This window comes from Pholis gunnellus (genome assembly GCF_910591455.1).
Source record: "Pholis gunnellus genome assembly, chromosome: 9".
Lineage (NCBI taxonomy): Eukaryota > Metazoa > Chordata > Actinopteri > Perciformes > Pholidae > Pholis > Pholis gunnellus.
Window position 1 is genome coordinate 24861663 of NC_136535.1, and position 15873 is coordinate 24877535.

General features: G+C 43.0%; 2 protein-coding genes across 2 annotated transcripts in view; both read left to right on the forward strand.

Annotated features, from left to right (window-relative positions):
* Positions 1 to 1325: 1325 nt before the first annotated feature.
* Positions 1326 to 4863, forward strand: thpo (thrombopoietin; the record flags this gene model as incomplete). The annotated part of the gene is made up of 5 exons (XM_079166945.1): positions 1326 to 1347; positions 1410 to 1531; positions 1722 to 1808; positions 2682 to 2846; positions 3450 to 4863. 5 exons carry the CDS (start codon positions 1326 to 1328, stop codon positions 3633 to 3635), a joined length of 582 nt encoding a protein of 193 aa, XP_079023071.1. The 3' UTR covers positions 3636 to 4863.
* Positions 4864 to 6785: 1922 nt separating this feature from the next.
* Positions 6786 to 15873, forward strand: part of LOC306701590 (solute carrier family 12 member 9) — a gene marked incomplete at its 5' end in the record, with an annotated part of 50855 nt that continues 41767 nt past the window's right edge. Inside the window, 6 exons of the mRNA XM_079166946.1 lie at positions 6786 to 7005; positions 9344 to 9478; positions 10242 to 10379; positions 10482 to 10808; positions 13263 to 13370; positions 13460 to 13571. Of these exons, the coding sequence (XP_079023072.1) occupies positions 6786 to 7005; positions 9344 to 9478; positions 10242 to 10379; positions 10482 to 10808; positions 13263 to 13370; positions 13460 to 13571 (1040 nt within the window). The remainder of the gene's footprint in view (positions 7006 to 9343; positions 9479 to 10241; positions 10380 to 10481; positions 10809 to 13262; positions 13371 to 13459; positions 13572 to 15873) is intronic.

The window sequence follows — 15873 nt, forward strand, 5'->3', positions numbered from 1 at the left end:
GAAGCCTTCAATTCAACATTTTGTCCGTCGCCAGCTTGGTTGTATGGAAGTGAAATGAGGGGGCGGAGCACAACTGATCGCTGAATAAGACTTTTTTAGGCCACCAAAATGTTACAATTAACTTTCATGAACTGAAAACACTCTGTGAAAAGGTTAGAGTTATAAGAAGGAAACAGGGATAACGCCCAGACTGGATAATGCCATGAAAATGACCTGCCAATCACAAGGTAGCCCCGCCCTAAAGCATCCCCTGCTTTATGGTTTGTTTGACTCTAAATGGTCCATAATCTACGAAATGAACATCATGCTGTATTGAAGAAGACTTGAAACTAGAGATTGAGACCATAAACTCATGTTTACAATGTTTACTGAGGTAATAAATCAAGAGAGAAGTAGAGTCATTTTCTCATAGACTTCTATACAACCAGAGGAGTCGCCCCCTGGTGGACATTAGAGAGAATGCAGGTTTAAGATATGACGCATTGACTTCACTTTTCAGACTCTGAGGTTGACGCCTAAATGCTACACATGTTGGTGAAATAGCATTCTTGCTCATGGCTGTAGCATTTATGGTTTAGCTCATTGTTTCGGTACTCTAGCCAGCCATATCCGCTCTCATTTACCTTGTTTGCAGCCTCAAGCTTTTCTTAGCAAAACAACGTTCTGATAAGCCCACTGTACATGACCTGCCCTGGAAAGGAGATATATTGTATATATATATTGTATATTGCAATAGTAGCAGTAGTAGTAGTAGTATATATTATACAGCCCATTTGCACTCTAGCGTGACATGAACCAATGGCTGCATCACCATGGTGTAACTGGGTTAGTCCTCTCTGGGTCTATGTGGTGCCTCTCTTGTCTTATTTGCGTTGAGCATCCAGAGTCAAACATTAACTCTGTGCTAAATCAAATAAAAAACCAGCTTGCTCTAAAAAGCGTGCAATGCGCGTCATGGTTTGACTCATGACACACAAGTTTATAAAACCACTGCCACAGCTACTCAAAGAGAGAGCAGCTGAGCGGGGTTAGCTCCAGACCCGTGATTCTGGACTTTGCTTGAGTTTTAAACGCAAAAAAATGGAATTTCTCATGGATACAGAATGATTTTTGAGTATCTGTGCACATATTTGAGCTCGTTTTCTGTGAAGCTGAATGGAAGAAGGATGCAGGTTGACAGACCACAGCCGAGGGACACCATGCATGTTTATGTCAGATTATGTGGCCATGACATGTGGAGAGACGTTTCAGGGCAAAAAATTTGGGAGATACAGCACTATTGAGCAGGAGTTGGAACGAGGACAAAAAAAAGGGAGGAGGCGGATATGAAGAAAGAAAAGCAGGCAGGTAAAACCCTAGTTGCGTCTAGATGGCAGCTTTTCGGTCATCTCCGCCGTGTGCTCCCCTAGGACTCCTGCTGCTGCTGATTGGAGTGATTTATCTTGCCCAGGCCAGACCCACTGACTTTTGGTGCAACCGTCAAGCCAGGAAAACTATGGAGAAAAAGATTGAGGGGATGCGGACAGACATGGTGAGGAATTATGCAATAACGTTGATTTAAGTGAAGTAGAATTTACAAAACGCAAAGACAAATAGACGTGTATCTGTGTAAAAAACAGTCCAACAAGAGCCTTTGTAATAAAAATAAGCTTTTTATGTAAAAGAAAGTTGAGTTTCTTTGTTGATTTATGTGTGTGACAGAACTTTGTTCATGTACTCAGGTTGCCTGCGTGGGTGCAGACACTCTGCCCTCTCCTGTACAGCTGCCATGTGTTTGGGTGCACGCAGCAGAATGGGCAAATAAAACTGTACGTTTGTTACGTCCACCGAAGCACATACACACAAATTCCATTTGTCTGTCATTCATAGCTTTGGCAGTCAGTTGCAAAACGCGACAGCTGCTATGTTGTTTTTTTTTAGTTTGTCGAATACTTGTCAGGGAATACAGAAAGAAATACACAAAGTAATTTTAAGGTGCAGTAATATAGTACTTTGGCATTTTACATATATAATTATGTGGAACAGAAGCAAAACAAATCACCTGTCATCTTCAAAAGATCATGTTTGTTTATGTCAGAAGAGACCGTTTTAAAAGCTAGATACTGCCAAAAGTATCGCTTTACGTCATTAATCAAGATAAATTGATGATGTTGAGATGTTGGCAATATTCACAAAGACCTCGGGGGATTATTTGTTTGCCAACTAACATGCTCAGAATGGCAGGTATACACGCCATCTTGAGAATGTTGGCAGGCTGATGTTAGAATTTAGGTAAAGTTCAGCCCAGGCAATGCTTCATGTGTTAAAGCTGCATTCTGTCTAATGTCCACCAGGGGGCGACTCCTCTGGTTGTATAGAAGTCTATGAGAAAATGACTCTACTTCTCTCTTGATTTATTACCTCAGTAAACATTGTAAACATGAGCTTATGGTCTCAATCTCTAGTTTCAAGTCTTCTTCAATACAGCATGATGTTCATTTAAAAAAAAAAAGGGATACTCCAAAAAACCTGATCATAAACGTGTTGTTCGTGTCATGAACTCACATAACCTGTGATTGTGTAGTAGACGTTCGAGTGAGTTTTATTTGCAGCAGATAAAATACCGAGTATCAAAGTTTGAAAGGCCAGTTACTTTAATTGCACCTGAACATTGTGACAGTTTCGGGTGTGTGCTTCTCCAGCTCCAGCAGAAGTGTGCAGAGGTGGTCGAGGCCCTCCGGGTGTTTCGAGACGGCGTGCAGGGGACGAAGAATCAGTCCACATCGGAGTGTCAGACCTCACTGTTGGAGAAACTGGAGCATCACATCGCAAACTACGTGGCCATCGTCAGCAGGCTTCAGACACAGGTGATACGCATTAACGTGAATACGCATTGTTGTTGTATAGTGTGCACTTTTAAACATATTATACATGGACATCCACTAAAAAACTAGGTACGACTATAACTATATGTATGCATATGATGAGAGGGAGAGAGTGAAATGATAATTAGAGAATGAATACAAAGACTTTGGATTAAACAATAGGACATTTTTCACATTGGTTGCAAAAAAGCCAAGATGGCGACAGCCGTAATCCAAGATGGTGACAGCCAAAAAGCCGAACACGAGGCTTCAAAAAGAACACAAAGCAACGGGTGATGTCACGACGACTACGTCCACTTCTTATATACAATCTATGATCTGGAACCAGGTAAACTAAATACTGAGCGTATGTTTATTATGATTTCAGCCAATTAAACACGTGAAATGCCAGTATTTTGTCCTCGTTTTTTTAAATGTGGGTCCAGCACTCCACCACGAATCCCGTCGTTTGAAGCGCGACCTCTTTTACCAAATAGAACATTTCCTAGTTATTACGGGCTTAATTCCCAAAAGTCTGCTTTAGTTATGAAGAGCACATGTTTGTCTTGTGTATATTAAATTAATTCCACTTCTGGGCCCTTACAGAGCGGCACAGTGACGCCGTCTCGGTCTGCAGTACGGAACTGTTCCACCGTGAACTCTACCAGTAAAGTGCTACAACAGTACGGAATCCTGCTCAAGAGAAAACTGGAACGCCTTGCTGTTGTCCTCCGAGACGACGTCCCCAAAGTGGAACTAAGGACGACCACGACTGAAGGACGTTGCAGCTGATTTAACGAAACGGAACGTAGCTCATTTGTGGCTGCTGAGCTGCGCTATACCTTTGAGAACTGATCCAAGACGCGACAGGATATCAGGAGATGGACCAGCACGTTGTGGACTAAGAGGTTCCGTCGTGTTGACGGAGACCCGATAGGAAAGGACTGGGATTGGCGGACAGAACAGTGTGGTGGTTGATATGAGCTGTTTTTTTTGCCATTTATACTGGAAAACGAGGATGGACACGGGTAGAAACCAGTGAGTGCCTTTCATAAAAACTCACAAGGAGCGATGGTTTCTTGCAGATCTTCTAAAAGGTCTTCTTAAAGGTGCAGTGTGTGATGCACATGCTCCAAACAAATAGGGGGCAGCATTTCACCTCTTCATTGGGTCCAATCAATCAAAATCTACAGTCAAAATCTACAATCTACCTGTAGTTTACGTTATAGCTTGATTGGCTCAATTTTAGCAAGAAAACCAACCAAATCGCAAACATCGACGCCATTTTAAATGTTTTACCGCACAGTGAGTTGTGTCCGTTTGCTACACTAAACACTATTTTTGCCAAATAGCCAAGGTTAGACGGTACCAGTCAGCATCAATCCTTACCTTTTTACTCGCCCAGAGACACGTCTCGAATGGTAGAAAGCCACGGTGGTGTTTGCTCATGGTTTGCTTCTTTTTTTATATCTCTTCTGTTTCTTTTTTGGGGATTTTTGAGATGGTGATAAAGGTTAGCAGAAATATAATATAATATTCATAACTATGTTTTTAGCAGTGTATAATCACCTGAAACTAAGAATCATTAGCCCCTCGTGTCTACATAGAGAGCAGGTCCTCTAGAGTCCGGTGTGTTGCACCACCATGTTGCTACAGTAGCCCAGAAGGGACAAACCAAACATTGGCTCTAAAGAGAACCTTTCACGTTTTTTACGTCACCTGAAGGCCACCGTAGTTCTCTGACATGCTTGTGAAACAATGACTGACTTCCATTGCTCCTAAAGTAGTGTTATTATGGTCTGGATGGCCTCTGACCTCACCACCAGATGGCGCCAAATCTTACACACTGTCCCTTTAAAGCAGTCAACAGCGCCCCCTAGGGGAACTGTGAAGCATTCTGATTTTCAAAGCGGGGATCCTAGTTGCGTGCGAAAAAAAATCAATGAGTGCATTTTTAAGTTCATCATGTTTTATTTGAGATTTAAAAGTCCAAAGATGTCTGAATGTATGTATATACGGTGACTGCATACTGAGAGTTAATTTGTCTGTATCACTTATTATAGTTTTTTTAAACATGTATTATGTATATATATATATATATATATATATATACACACATGTATAATATATTTGTAACAATGCTGCAGTGTTTTTTCAAAAATAAGTAATTCTTGCTAAATCACTGTTAGACTCTGCTAGTGAGACTCTGTTACTTGTGTTAATATATTATTTATTTACTGAGGAGGACTTTGTTTGTGAGGCGGGTGGGCCATTACATCATCGCACTATTCTGTATTATTTTTTTTATTATTCGTGAAGAGCCATTGCGTCATTCTTTCAGAATACAGAAGTGAAAAGAAGAGGAGGTTCTGTCTGACAGTGCACTGTGTTTTCATTGATCCATGCAATATGCCGTTGTTGCTAAAAATAAATAAATACTGACTTTTTTTTAATACACTGGACGTGTCACGAAACAAATAAAATGAATGTATCAATAATAAATAAATGCCTTAAAAATAACAACATTTAAACTTTTAATTTCAAAGTGAAATCAAATCAATTCCTAGATGTTTAAGTGGTTGTCTGCACTGTCATCAGCAGGTAGCCTGAAATAATGCGTATGGAGCTAAATCCAGGTCAAAAGTTTTGTTCATTTGAAAAACTAAATTTGAACCTGAAAGTTCAAGTTGTGGTCTTGAACATTGAAAAATACAGCAATGTATTCAAAATAAAAATAAGTGAATGAAAAGTTGTTTTGGGTTGAATATAATTTTGATTCAGTTCTGGAATTTTTTTTAATACATTTTCTTTTTCATTTTTCAGTTTCAGATTTTATATTTTCAGATTCAAATCTTGTTCTCTTGCCTTCAGGTAACGTGGGCACCTGAAGGCAACGTGGTTGAGGAAGTTCTTTGTTATGCTGTCACTCATGATGACACGCCCCTCTCAGTTGATGACACGCCCCCCCCCCCCCCCCCCACCTCCCCGTTAGATCAGGGTCAAAAGTCTGAACTGAAAAAAAAACGATTTGAAAGTGAAAAAAATTAAATTGAATCTGAAAATATAAAATCTGAAACTGAAAAATATAAGACCTAAAATATCAAAATATATGTGAAACTGAAAAATGAAAAAAGAAAATGTATTAAAAAAAATCCCAGAACTGAATCAAAATGATTCTCTTATTTTTATTTGTATTACATTGCTGTATTTTTCAATGTTCAAGACCACAACATGAACTTTCAGGTTCAATTTTTTTTTTCAAATGATCAAAACTTTTGACCTGGATTTAGCTCCATAAATGCAGCGCTCTGATTGGCCCAGCCCACATGATCACATGACCGTATGCAACAGGCTGAAAAGTAGAAACACGAGAAAAAAAGAGACACAGAGGTATTTGTATTTGTCAAGCTAGATACTGACAGTCAGGACAAAACCGGAAACTGCAGCATTCGTCTTGACAGATATAGGTATTCCCCACATGTAAGTGTTGGCATATATCTATATTTATATGTATATAAATGTACATGTATATGTATGTAAATATCTATATCTATGTATATATAGCAAGCAACCGAATATTTGTTTGTTGTATATTCCTGTTGAAATACATTATTTTTTTCAAAATTTCTCTTGAATTAATTACAACAAATTGAACTAGCCAGTCAGCAGCTTTTATACTGAAAGTTACCACCGGAAGTTCTGCCTGTGGTTGTGGCGCGCTTGACGTTTGTAAGTCACATGATCTCCTTTTCAGTAGGACACGAGAGCTACAGAGGCTGTGGACATGGACAGTTAGTGTGGACTTCTAACTGACTTTTTTTGTTAGCATTATATGAAAGTACTTCCGAGGCATAACATAAGAAAGGTTTATGCACGTGTCAAACTGCCAGGTTTGAGAGTACTTCATGAAGCCGCGAGGCTCGTGAAGAGGCAGGTTTCACTATGACAGAGCGGACTCCTCTCCTCCACTACCGCCTCTCCACCAGCGTCAATGAATCCGAGCCGCGGTCGCCTCCGGCCGGCCGGGCCCTGGTGCAGCACCCGGGCCCGGCCGGCCGGAAGTCTGCCCTGCAGGGGCAACCGAAGAAACTCTCCATCTTCTTCGGTGTGGTGATCCCGACCCTGCTGTCGATGTTCAGCGTGGTAGTGTTCCTCCGCATAGGTGAGTGCTGGAGATACCCGGAGATTCCACTTAAAATCACTGCGCAGCTATTGTTGAGTTGGGTGTTATTCATAAAGTTTGGCTCGTTTCAACAAAAAGCTTAAATTCCACGGAGGGCAGCATTGAACACATTCAATAAGTTGTTTTATTGAAATAAAGTTGTGCTTGATGACATTCAAAGCTGATAAACATGAATCATTGGAACCACGTATCCCTTATAGTTCCCCTCATTGACTCAGCGCTGGTCATGAATGGGATTTGGATTAATAAGCAGATTCATTAAAGAGGTTTCATACACACCTGCACTCAAAACCAGGCTCGTATTTTCTGTTTTACCAGTTAGAGAGCAGCTGTTTCTTTTGTTTATGACAGTTATGCACAAATCCCGGGGATGAGCTTCAATAGAGGAGTTGTAACACTTTTCTCAAAGCGTTATTAATCGTAATAAAGCGTGACGTACTGGTTTGTACGGGTCAAAAACAGAGGAAGGATTTCTAGAGCAATGATGCGAGTTCGAGGTTAAAACAGCCGACACAAGTCCGAGAGCGTGAAAAGTTCCGCTTTCCCGTGAAAGATGTGCGTGAAGCCAGTAATCTTAATGTGATGCAATCCACACTTTTCACATTCCTGCTGTCTAAGCATTAAAATATTACAAAATATGAATAAACAGCATTTGATTTGTATCTTCATTTCCTCTGTTCTCTTATCTGACTTCCACTTATTGGGCTGTTGTGTGTTTCTCTTTTGTTGAACCTCCAAGTTGTTTTCTTACTCTCTCTCTCTCTCTCTCTCACCTCCCCCACAGTCTCGTGAGATGTCAGCTGCTATGCATAGTGTACACACACACACACACACACGCACACACACACACACACACGCATAGTAGGACTTTACTCTCACAGTGAAACATGCCACTCCACACTGGAACTACCCGTATAGTTTCACTGTGGATGTGAAACTTGTGTGAGTGTTGCCAGCTGTGGAAGCGTGCTGTCGGAGAACCTTTCTGGTGCCACTTTTAGTCGCCTCACATTTTGAGTAATTGAGATTCTGTGCTTGATGCTGAAAAAAATGTGACATTAACAAAGACGAAAGCTTTATCAGAGTAACGGTGTTACCAGTAAACGTGTCCGCCCTTATTTACCGTGCACGGAATTGCACCAACACGCGTGCAGCTTTGTCTGGTTTCAGGTTTGACTCTAACGGCAATATTTATTTATCACCAATGCAACAAAAATTTACAAATTTCTTCATTTTTTAAGTGCACTTTTGGCTGTACGCTGTCCTGTCTTTATATGTTAAAAAGGCCCTGGAACTGTCAGTGCAATGACACGTCGGGCTAGTAAAGCTAGCGGCCCGGTAGGGCAAGGAGTAAAGAAAGATTTAAACACAAGCGAGCGCTTTTAGTTCTCCTGTAAACAGGTGTTTAGTTTGGCGGCGTTAGACGATGGAGGTGTTAGACCCGCTGGGTTTTGGGAAGTTTAAAGCGATCTTTGAGAACGAGGTGGTTTGAAACGGGTCTTTCTTCAAAAAGGTGCGACGAACTTCCCAAAAACCATCGCTGGAGTGTCGTAACGAGAGCCGACAGCTTCTCTCTCGCATGAGTTCATTTACCTAATAAAGATTAAACGTGACAATCAACTTAAGTCTTTGTTGTTATTTGATTATTGCTAATAAATAAAATAATTTGTATTTAGGGGCAAGTTAAAAAATGGACTTCGGGCCAGTAGATTTCTGATCCATTTGGCCGATCGGGTGAGTGAAAACAAACTTTGATCGTTGAACCCTGATTGGTTGCCATTATCTCAACTGTTACCCTCGAGCCATCATGGCCTAGTATCATCAACGATTGTTTGCCACAAAAATGTAAAATTATGAGAACACCTGAGGTACAGAAACAACGGTTTGTATGATATCTAATGAAAACTTTTGTGCAACACTACACACGCACGCAGTCTTTTCAAAATAAACTTCCTCTTTCACAGGAAACATCTCAGTTATAGTTAGACAACAAAACTACTTTGTTAGGTTTCGGGAAGGATATTGCAGATTATTTTTGGCAATAATCCAAAATCCAGAAACCCCGTTAGCTTTGTGTGGAGGGAACCGGTGCGATGCTAACCTTCTGGTTTGGACCGACAGAAGTAGGTCGTCCCTGCAGCGCTCTATCGTTCCTGAAGTCAAACCAGCTCCGGTTTCTTTTCTGCCACAGAAACTGCAGAATTACAGTAAAGTGGGAAATCAAACTTCCCTCTTCAGCCACTCTGACGTTCTTCCTGCCCAGACCTTCGTTCTGCTTCTAACCAGCTGATCAGTGTTTTCTGTTTTGTCTGATCAGGATTCATGGTGGGCCATTCCGGACTGTACCAAGCCATTGCCATGCTGCTGGTGGCCTACTTCATCATCTGCATGACCGTGCTGTCGGTCTGCGCCATCTCCACCAACGGAGCCCTGGATGCCGGAGGGGCCTATTGTATCCTCTTAACACACACACACACACACACACACACACACACACACACACACACACACACACACACACACACACACACACACACACACACACACACACACACACACCATCAGATGACATGGCGTGTCTCTGTTTATGGTGGTGTGATGCAGCATTGTATGTGGATCTGTTCATTATTTAGATAGAGGCCTGTATGTTTCACTGCCAGCAGTTTGGTAAATGACCCCAATCAGTGCTGTTTATGACTCAGGAGGACAGGCCATCATCACCATCATCATCACCATCATCATCATCACCATCACCGTCATCATCATTCTCTTCAGTTAGAACACATGCATTGCGTTCAGAAGTCTGTCTTCTTGGCATTCAGCTCTTGCAGTAGTGACTTCCTGCAGACGATTAAATCAAAGTTATTAATTAAACGTGGATTGTCTGGAGTTATATATTAACACACTGTTACACCGCTTGGAAGGACTTTGTTTTGACTTTGTTCAAACTTTCCAAACCGTGATCGTATCGTTCACCCAATTCTACGTGCTTCTTCTTTTTTTGTCTTTATTTAAAGAACTGAGAGGAAGCTTATCTTTAGCAGGGACGCTCTAAGTGAACACCCACCAGCTCACTCCTCCATCTCCAACACTGCTGTAACGTGAGCCGTGGTGACCAGAACATCTGAGATGGATGACATAGATGTCGAGGTCCTGAACACTTATTGGGTTCTATGAGAATAGAAATACAAAACTTTGCCTGAACTTCCTCTCAGACATGATCAGCAGAGCGCTGGGCCCGGAGTTCGGCGGCAGCATCGGCATCATGTTCTTCCTGGCTAACGTGTGCGGCAGCGCTCTCTTCGTGCTCGGGCTGGTCGAAGCCATCGTGGCCACCTTCGGAGTGCCAGAAGGTGAGTTTCATTTCGACACCCTGTGAGCTAAACGCTGCACCGCTCTGCTTTATCAACACATCTTCCTCCTCGTCTTCTCCCTCCTGTCTCCTCCACCTCCAGACGGGTCTCTGGCCACTTCTTCCTACCAGGTCCTGCCGTCGGGCTACTGGTGGTCTCTGCTCTACGCCACGGGCGTCGCCCTGCTGTGCCTGCTGGTGTGCCTGGTGGGAGCCCACATCTACGCCAAGACCACCTTCCTCATCTTCCTGGTGGTCATGTTCGTCCTGGGCACCGTCTTCGTCAGCTTCTTCGTCGTAGGCCCGCGCACCATCGTGCTGCCCGGCTCCGCCGCGTTCAACCCGACGGCCAACGGGACGGGCCCGCCGTTCCCCACCACCGGCAACTTCACCGGCTTCAAGTTGGACACGCTGCTGGGGAACCTGTACGGTAAGCTGCAGGAGGCTCTATCTCGGGATGTGCTCATACCGAGCATGCTCGGAGAGTCTTATTTGATCTGTGGTGCGTCTCTTCTTTATTTCGACTTTGCTGATGAATGAGGCAAAGATGTTCCAAGACTTACATGTGCATATAAGATAGCAGTAGGTTTGTAGTCTGATATTAAGTTATGCATTGGACAGTTCTACTACCTGTCCATTATCAGGAATTAACGGACGACCGCAAGGCCGTTCATTCCTGATAATGGACATGTCGCAGGGCATTACCACTCAATGTGTTGTTCAGCTTTTAACAGGTACATGTACAGTTATTTCTATGGCTTTGTTGTATTGGATGAACCTTCAAAAGAGGATATATTATAATACAGGCAGCTATGGAAGACTGATTTGTTTGACGATGTCGGTTTGGAATTTGTATTGAATTGTTGTTTATCGATGTGGTAGACTTTACAGGACATCTAATGTACTTTACACGCATAGTATTTCAGTAAATCCAAAGCTTTAAAAAAATATATATATATATTTTAGTCCCTAGCCAATGTGAGAATAGCCGGTCCACCTTAAAAGTCCCATCCACCTTAAGTGAGCCTGATCCCTCACCAGCTTCCCACCCATTAACACAGCTAAGAGGAGCACTGCTGGGAACGAAACCAGAGCTTCTGAATTTCTTTTATGTATTTATCAAAAGTTCATCATTTTGTCCTGCACTGTTGGCAGCGTGACAGACGTTCTGATTGATCTGTAAACAGACGTTGTGCGTGTTGTCGGGTTCTTAATGTCCACGGAAATCTATCCAATCACTCCGGTCTGTTTGCAGGCATTTGTGTCCGAGCACATGATTACTAAGCTAAGTGGTTATAACTCGGGCATGCACTCACGTGAGAACTATTACACGCTGAAGCTTTGAATAAGCCAAAGATCTGACCAGAGGAGTCCAGAGAGAATAGAGGTAATCATGTGTTAACAGTTAAACCCTCTAATGATTCTGAATGCATCTAATTACTTTGTGAGGAGCAGAACGCTGTTTTACTAATACAACTGTTCATGTTAGCCGTTAGATTCATTTATTTCTGTACCTTCATACGATATTATACATCCTTACTCTCATTTACTAATACATCACAGGACTTCAGAGAGCTTTGTTCTGATTGGAACTACCTTGTTATTCATTGACGTGTGAGTAGAAGCTAAAGAGTTCGCCTTGATTGTGGAAGAACCAAGAAAAAAGTGAGCAAGCTTTCTTTATTCAGAATTCAGACTGATAGGAACAACAAGCGGCCCAAAGGCCTCGGTGCTGGAACATCCTCATACAGCACAGCTAGTTATCTTAGGAGCAGGCAAGGGAGGATTCTTCTTCTGCACAACAGAGACACGGTTCAACAAAGTACCGTTACATTATCCATGTGGAAAGGTTTGGGAACGGTGACCCAACGTGTCTTTGGTGGATATTACATTAATTTACAATATATACACATAAAGACATCAAACAGGATGTGTGTTTATGTTTTTCTGGCTGGTGGGAGTTTCCTCAAATTTGGCACAAATCTCCACTGGGACTCGAGGATGAGCTCATTATAATCTGGAGGGGTGAGGGTTGAGGGGAGGGTTGAGGGGTGAGGTGAGGGGTGAGGGGTGACCAATGGAAGATTTTCCTCAGGTACATTTGTCACGTTTTTCATTTTTTACAGATCAAGCCAAGACGGTCATTTCCATCCGATTGTTTTAATCTATAAATTGTTCATCTACAAAGGGAGTCCACGAATCACAATACCGCCTTAAAAATACCACATATCGTACATCAGCCACCCGTAGTGAAGACCGCGTCATCGGAGTTTACTCTCTCAGCAAACCGGTTTGGTTCCAGTTGATTTTCTGTGTCAAAGCCCTGATGATACTGTGATTAATTGTGGTTATGGATTATAATTAGAAATTGTTAAAAGCCATTGTTTCCATGTTGGGTTCTGTAATATATTGCAAAATATTCCGTGAAAAAAGGTCGATCCTTCCTCGTGACCTCTTGGGAACGCGTTGAGCCGATTTCTTCCAATTTGGCACAAATGATCACCTAGAATTTGGTGAACTCACAGAACATGTTTTTGGGCCAACACTCAATAATTCACATACTTTTAAAGTCAATTCACTCAAATGTGTGATCGGATGAAAGGATAACGTAGTGACATTCTGGACGGACGTGGAGGCGGACCTTCACGAGGCGGTTATTCTACTTCATGAACGGATCCGATGCTGCTCTGTAAACAGGAGAAAAAGATGCTGCAGAGAGTTGTTTCCTCAAACGCTGTAAAACACAACGAGGTTTTTTGGCGGCGAGCCGGCGCTGAGGAGCGTCTGCCCCGTGAGACCAAATTGAACTTTCCCTTCAGAAGACGGATGGCGGTGATAAAAGCACGACTACACCGACTCAACCGCTGTTATCTCTCCCCCACAGCTGACTACACCGTGGATTACACAACCAACACCGTGATGACCTTTGCCACCGTCTTCGCCGTCATGTTTAACGGCTGCACCGGCATCATGGCCGGCTCCAATATGTCAGGTAGGTGGGGGCGGCTTGTGTGTGTGTGTGTGTGTGAGACCTGATTACCTGTGTATGGACACACACAGTAAACCTGTCTTATCCACCAGGTGACCTGAAGAACCCGAGCTACTCCATCCCCCGGGGAACCATCACAGCCGTCATCTTCACCTTCATCATCTACAACCTGCTCAGCATACTGGTGGCCTGCTCCTGTGACCGGTCAGTCACACACACACACACACACACACACAATCCTGTACATGCACACATTCTTTGATGTATTGTTAAAAAAAGCAACTACTCGAGCTCTCTGAAAACCATTTATTGATGCTTTTCTTCTATAAGTGACTTGATGCTACTTCCTGTTACACATCCAGTTCTATCTTTCACATCTACAAACAGCAGTGAAACGGCCCGTAATTGAACATTAGATCCGGACAAGGTAATTAAACCTCGGTGGTTGATAAGACACACAGGCGCTGTAGTAATGGATGTTTGCATGTTTTTGTTTGCAGCGGCTCAAATCCGATACTTAGTGACTATCAGATAACGTGAACAGGGTTCATTTTCTGCTTCGCCAAACCGAATTGGAGCGTTGAGAGGAGGTCGATTTAAAAAAACCCATCTATTCCCAGTGAATGTTGTCCAACACAAGGTGTCAGTTAATCAATCCCAACAACTGCGGCGCGCATCGATGAAAGTGGACAAAATAATGGAAACACACTGCAGCGGGGCCTCCGTTCAAGCCCGTTCTTTTTACACGGATCATTATTCATAAAGCTGTAGATGCTAAGTGTCCATCGTTCAGACACAGGCGTGAAAACAACAGCTGATATACGTGGCATTATATTTGTGAGCTCGTACTGAGCTTCCTTGGTGACCAATGGCTACTTCCTGAGTTGAAAATAGAGATCAGATTAAAGACAAATCAGAAAACACAGACTGCAATTGTCTGATTGGCTGAGATTTTGTGGCATGTTACCGCACTTAGTGAGGTTAATGTGCAGACAAACTGCGCGCGTTTGTGTCAGCGTCCTGTTGGCAGCTAGGGGGGCGTGGCTTAGGTGTGCGTGTGATGACACAGAGTGGCGACTGTTCGTTCTAAATAAAGATGGCGGCTTCAGTTCTAGTACAACTGGAGAGGATTTCTTGATTGTAAAGACGAGGAAGGAACCGCATCGAAGGCTTTTTCTCAATGGAAAAGAAAAATAACTCGCTTTCGCAGGAGTTTGATTGACAGGTGGTCGGTGCCCGCCCTTTGTGAAACAGATGCTTGCTTCCTCACGGAGGATGCTAGCTGTGCTCTGCTTGTGTTTACCACAGTTACAAAGTACTTCAATGTGTCAAAGCGGATGAAAATATCATTAGAAACCACTCGTGCATTGAACCCACAGGCCTGTTTGACACTCAGGATATATTGATGTATTCCTTTTAATCAAGCGTTAGCATGCAGCTAACAACCCACCGGGGACACACGGAGGTGTCCTCACTTCACTTCACTCCTGAGGTTAGAGCGGTCAAGTCTTTACCTCGATGCTGCTTCTTTCTATTTATTTGTCACCCCCCCCCCCTCCTCCTCTATCCGTCTCTTTCTATCCGTGAGTGCCAGAGTTCAGTATTGATGTAGCTCCGAAGCCAGTGTTGCCAAGGTGCTAAACTGACATGACAGGGCTATAAAAGAGCATCAGAGATCAATAGCGCTATCATTTACCCCGCTGCACCGTCTGCCTACCACACACACACACACACACACACACTCTGAAAAGAGACTCTTAACACACTTTCTCCACCTCTGCAGTGCCGTCTTTGTCCCCAGAGTCACACATATTATACGTGTTCTTTATGGTGGTGTGTGTTTACGTGGTGCTCTTCATCTGCTGTAGATATCTAGTAGTAGTAGTTTGTGTCGTACAGAATGGTTGCATAGGGAGCTATGTGGTTATGAATGAAGGCTTGAGCCAAATCAGCACTGAGCCACCCGCTCACATGACCCAACAAAGAGGCCACAAAGGTCCCTCATGACCTCTCTGTGTGTGTGTGTGTGTGTGTGTGTGTGTGTGTGTGTGCTCTCAACACATTTGCAGATGCAGTGGATTAGGGTTCACATACAACAAAACAAAATGAGTGCCGATATGTGTGAGCATCACGTTGTATCAGTATTAGCGGCTGCAATGAGCTGCTTTCCACTACAAATCTTTTTAAAACGGGGAGCAGACTTGATGCGGCCGCTCTCAGTTCATGCTCAATGCTGAGCTGAGATCTGTCTTGTGTTTTGAGAGAGGGGCCGACCTCACAGAGGTAGGATGTGGCGAAGGGAAGCACATGAGGATCTTGGCCGCCGCGCATGCGCGAGCGTAACCTGTTAACGGCGTAACGTAAACGTTTACACGAAAGTACAGGCATTTAGCCATGTATTTATTAATGACTCCGTTTTATGTCCGTGTACTTTGTACTTTTGTAATATGTGAAGTTCTCAATAAAGTTCTCTTGAAATAAAAAAATTCAGCATTTCCCCCCTGCG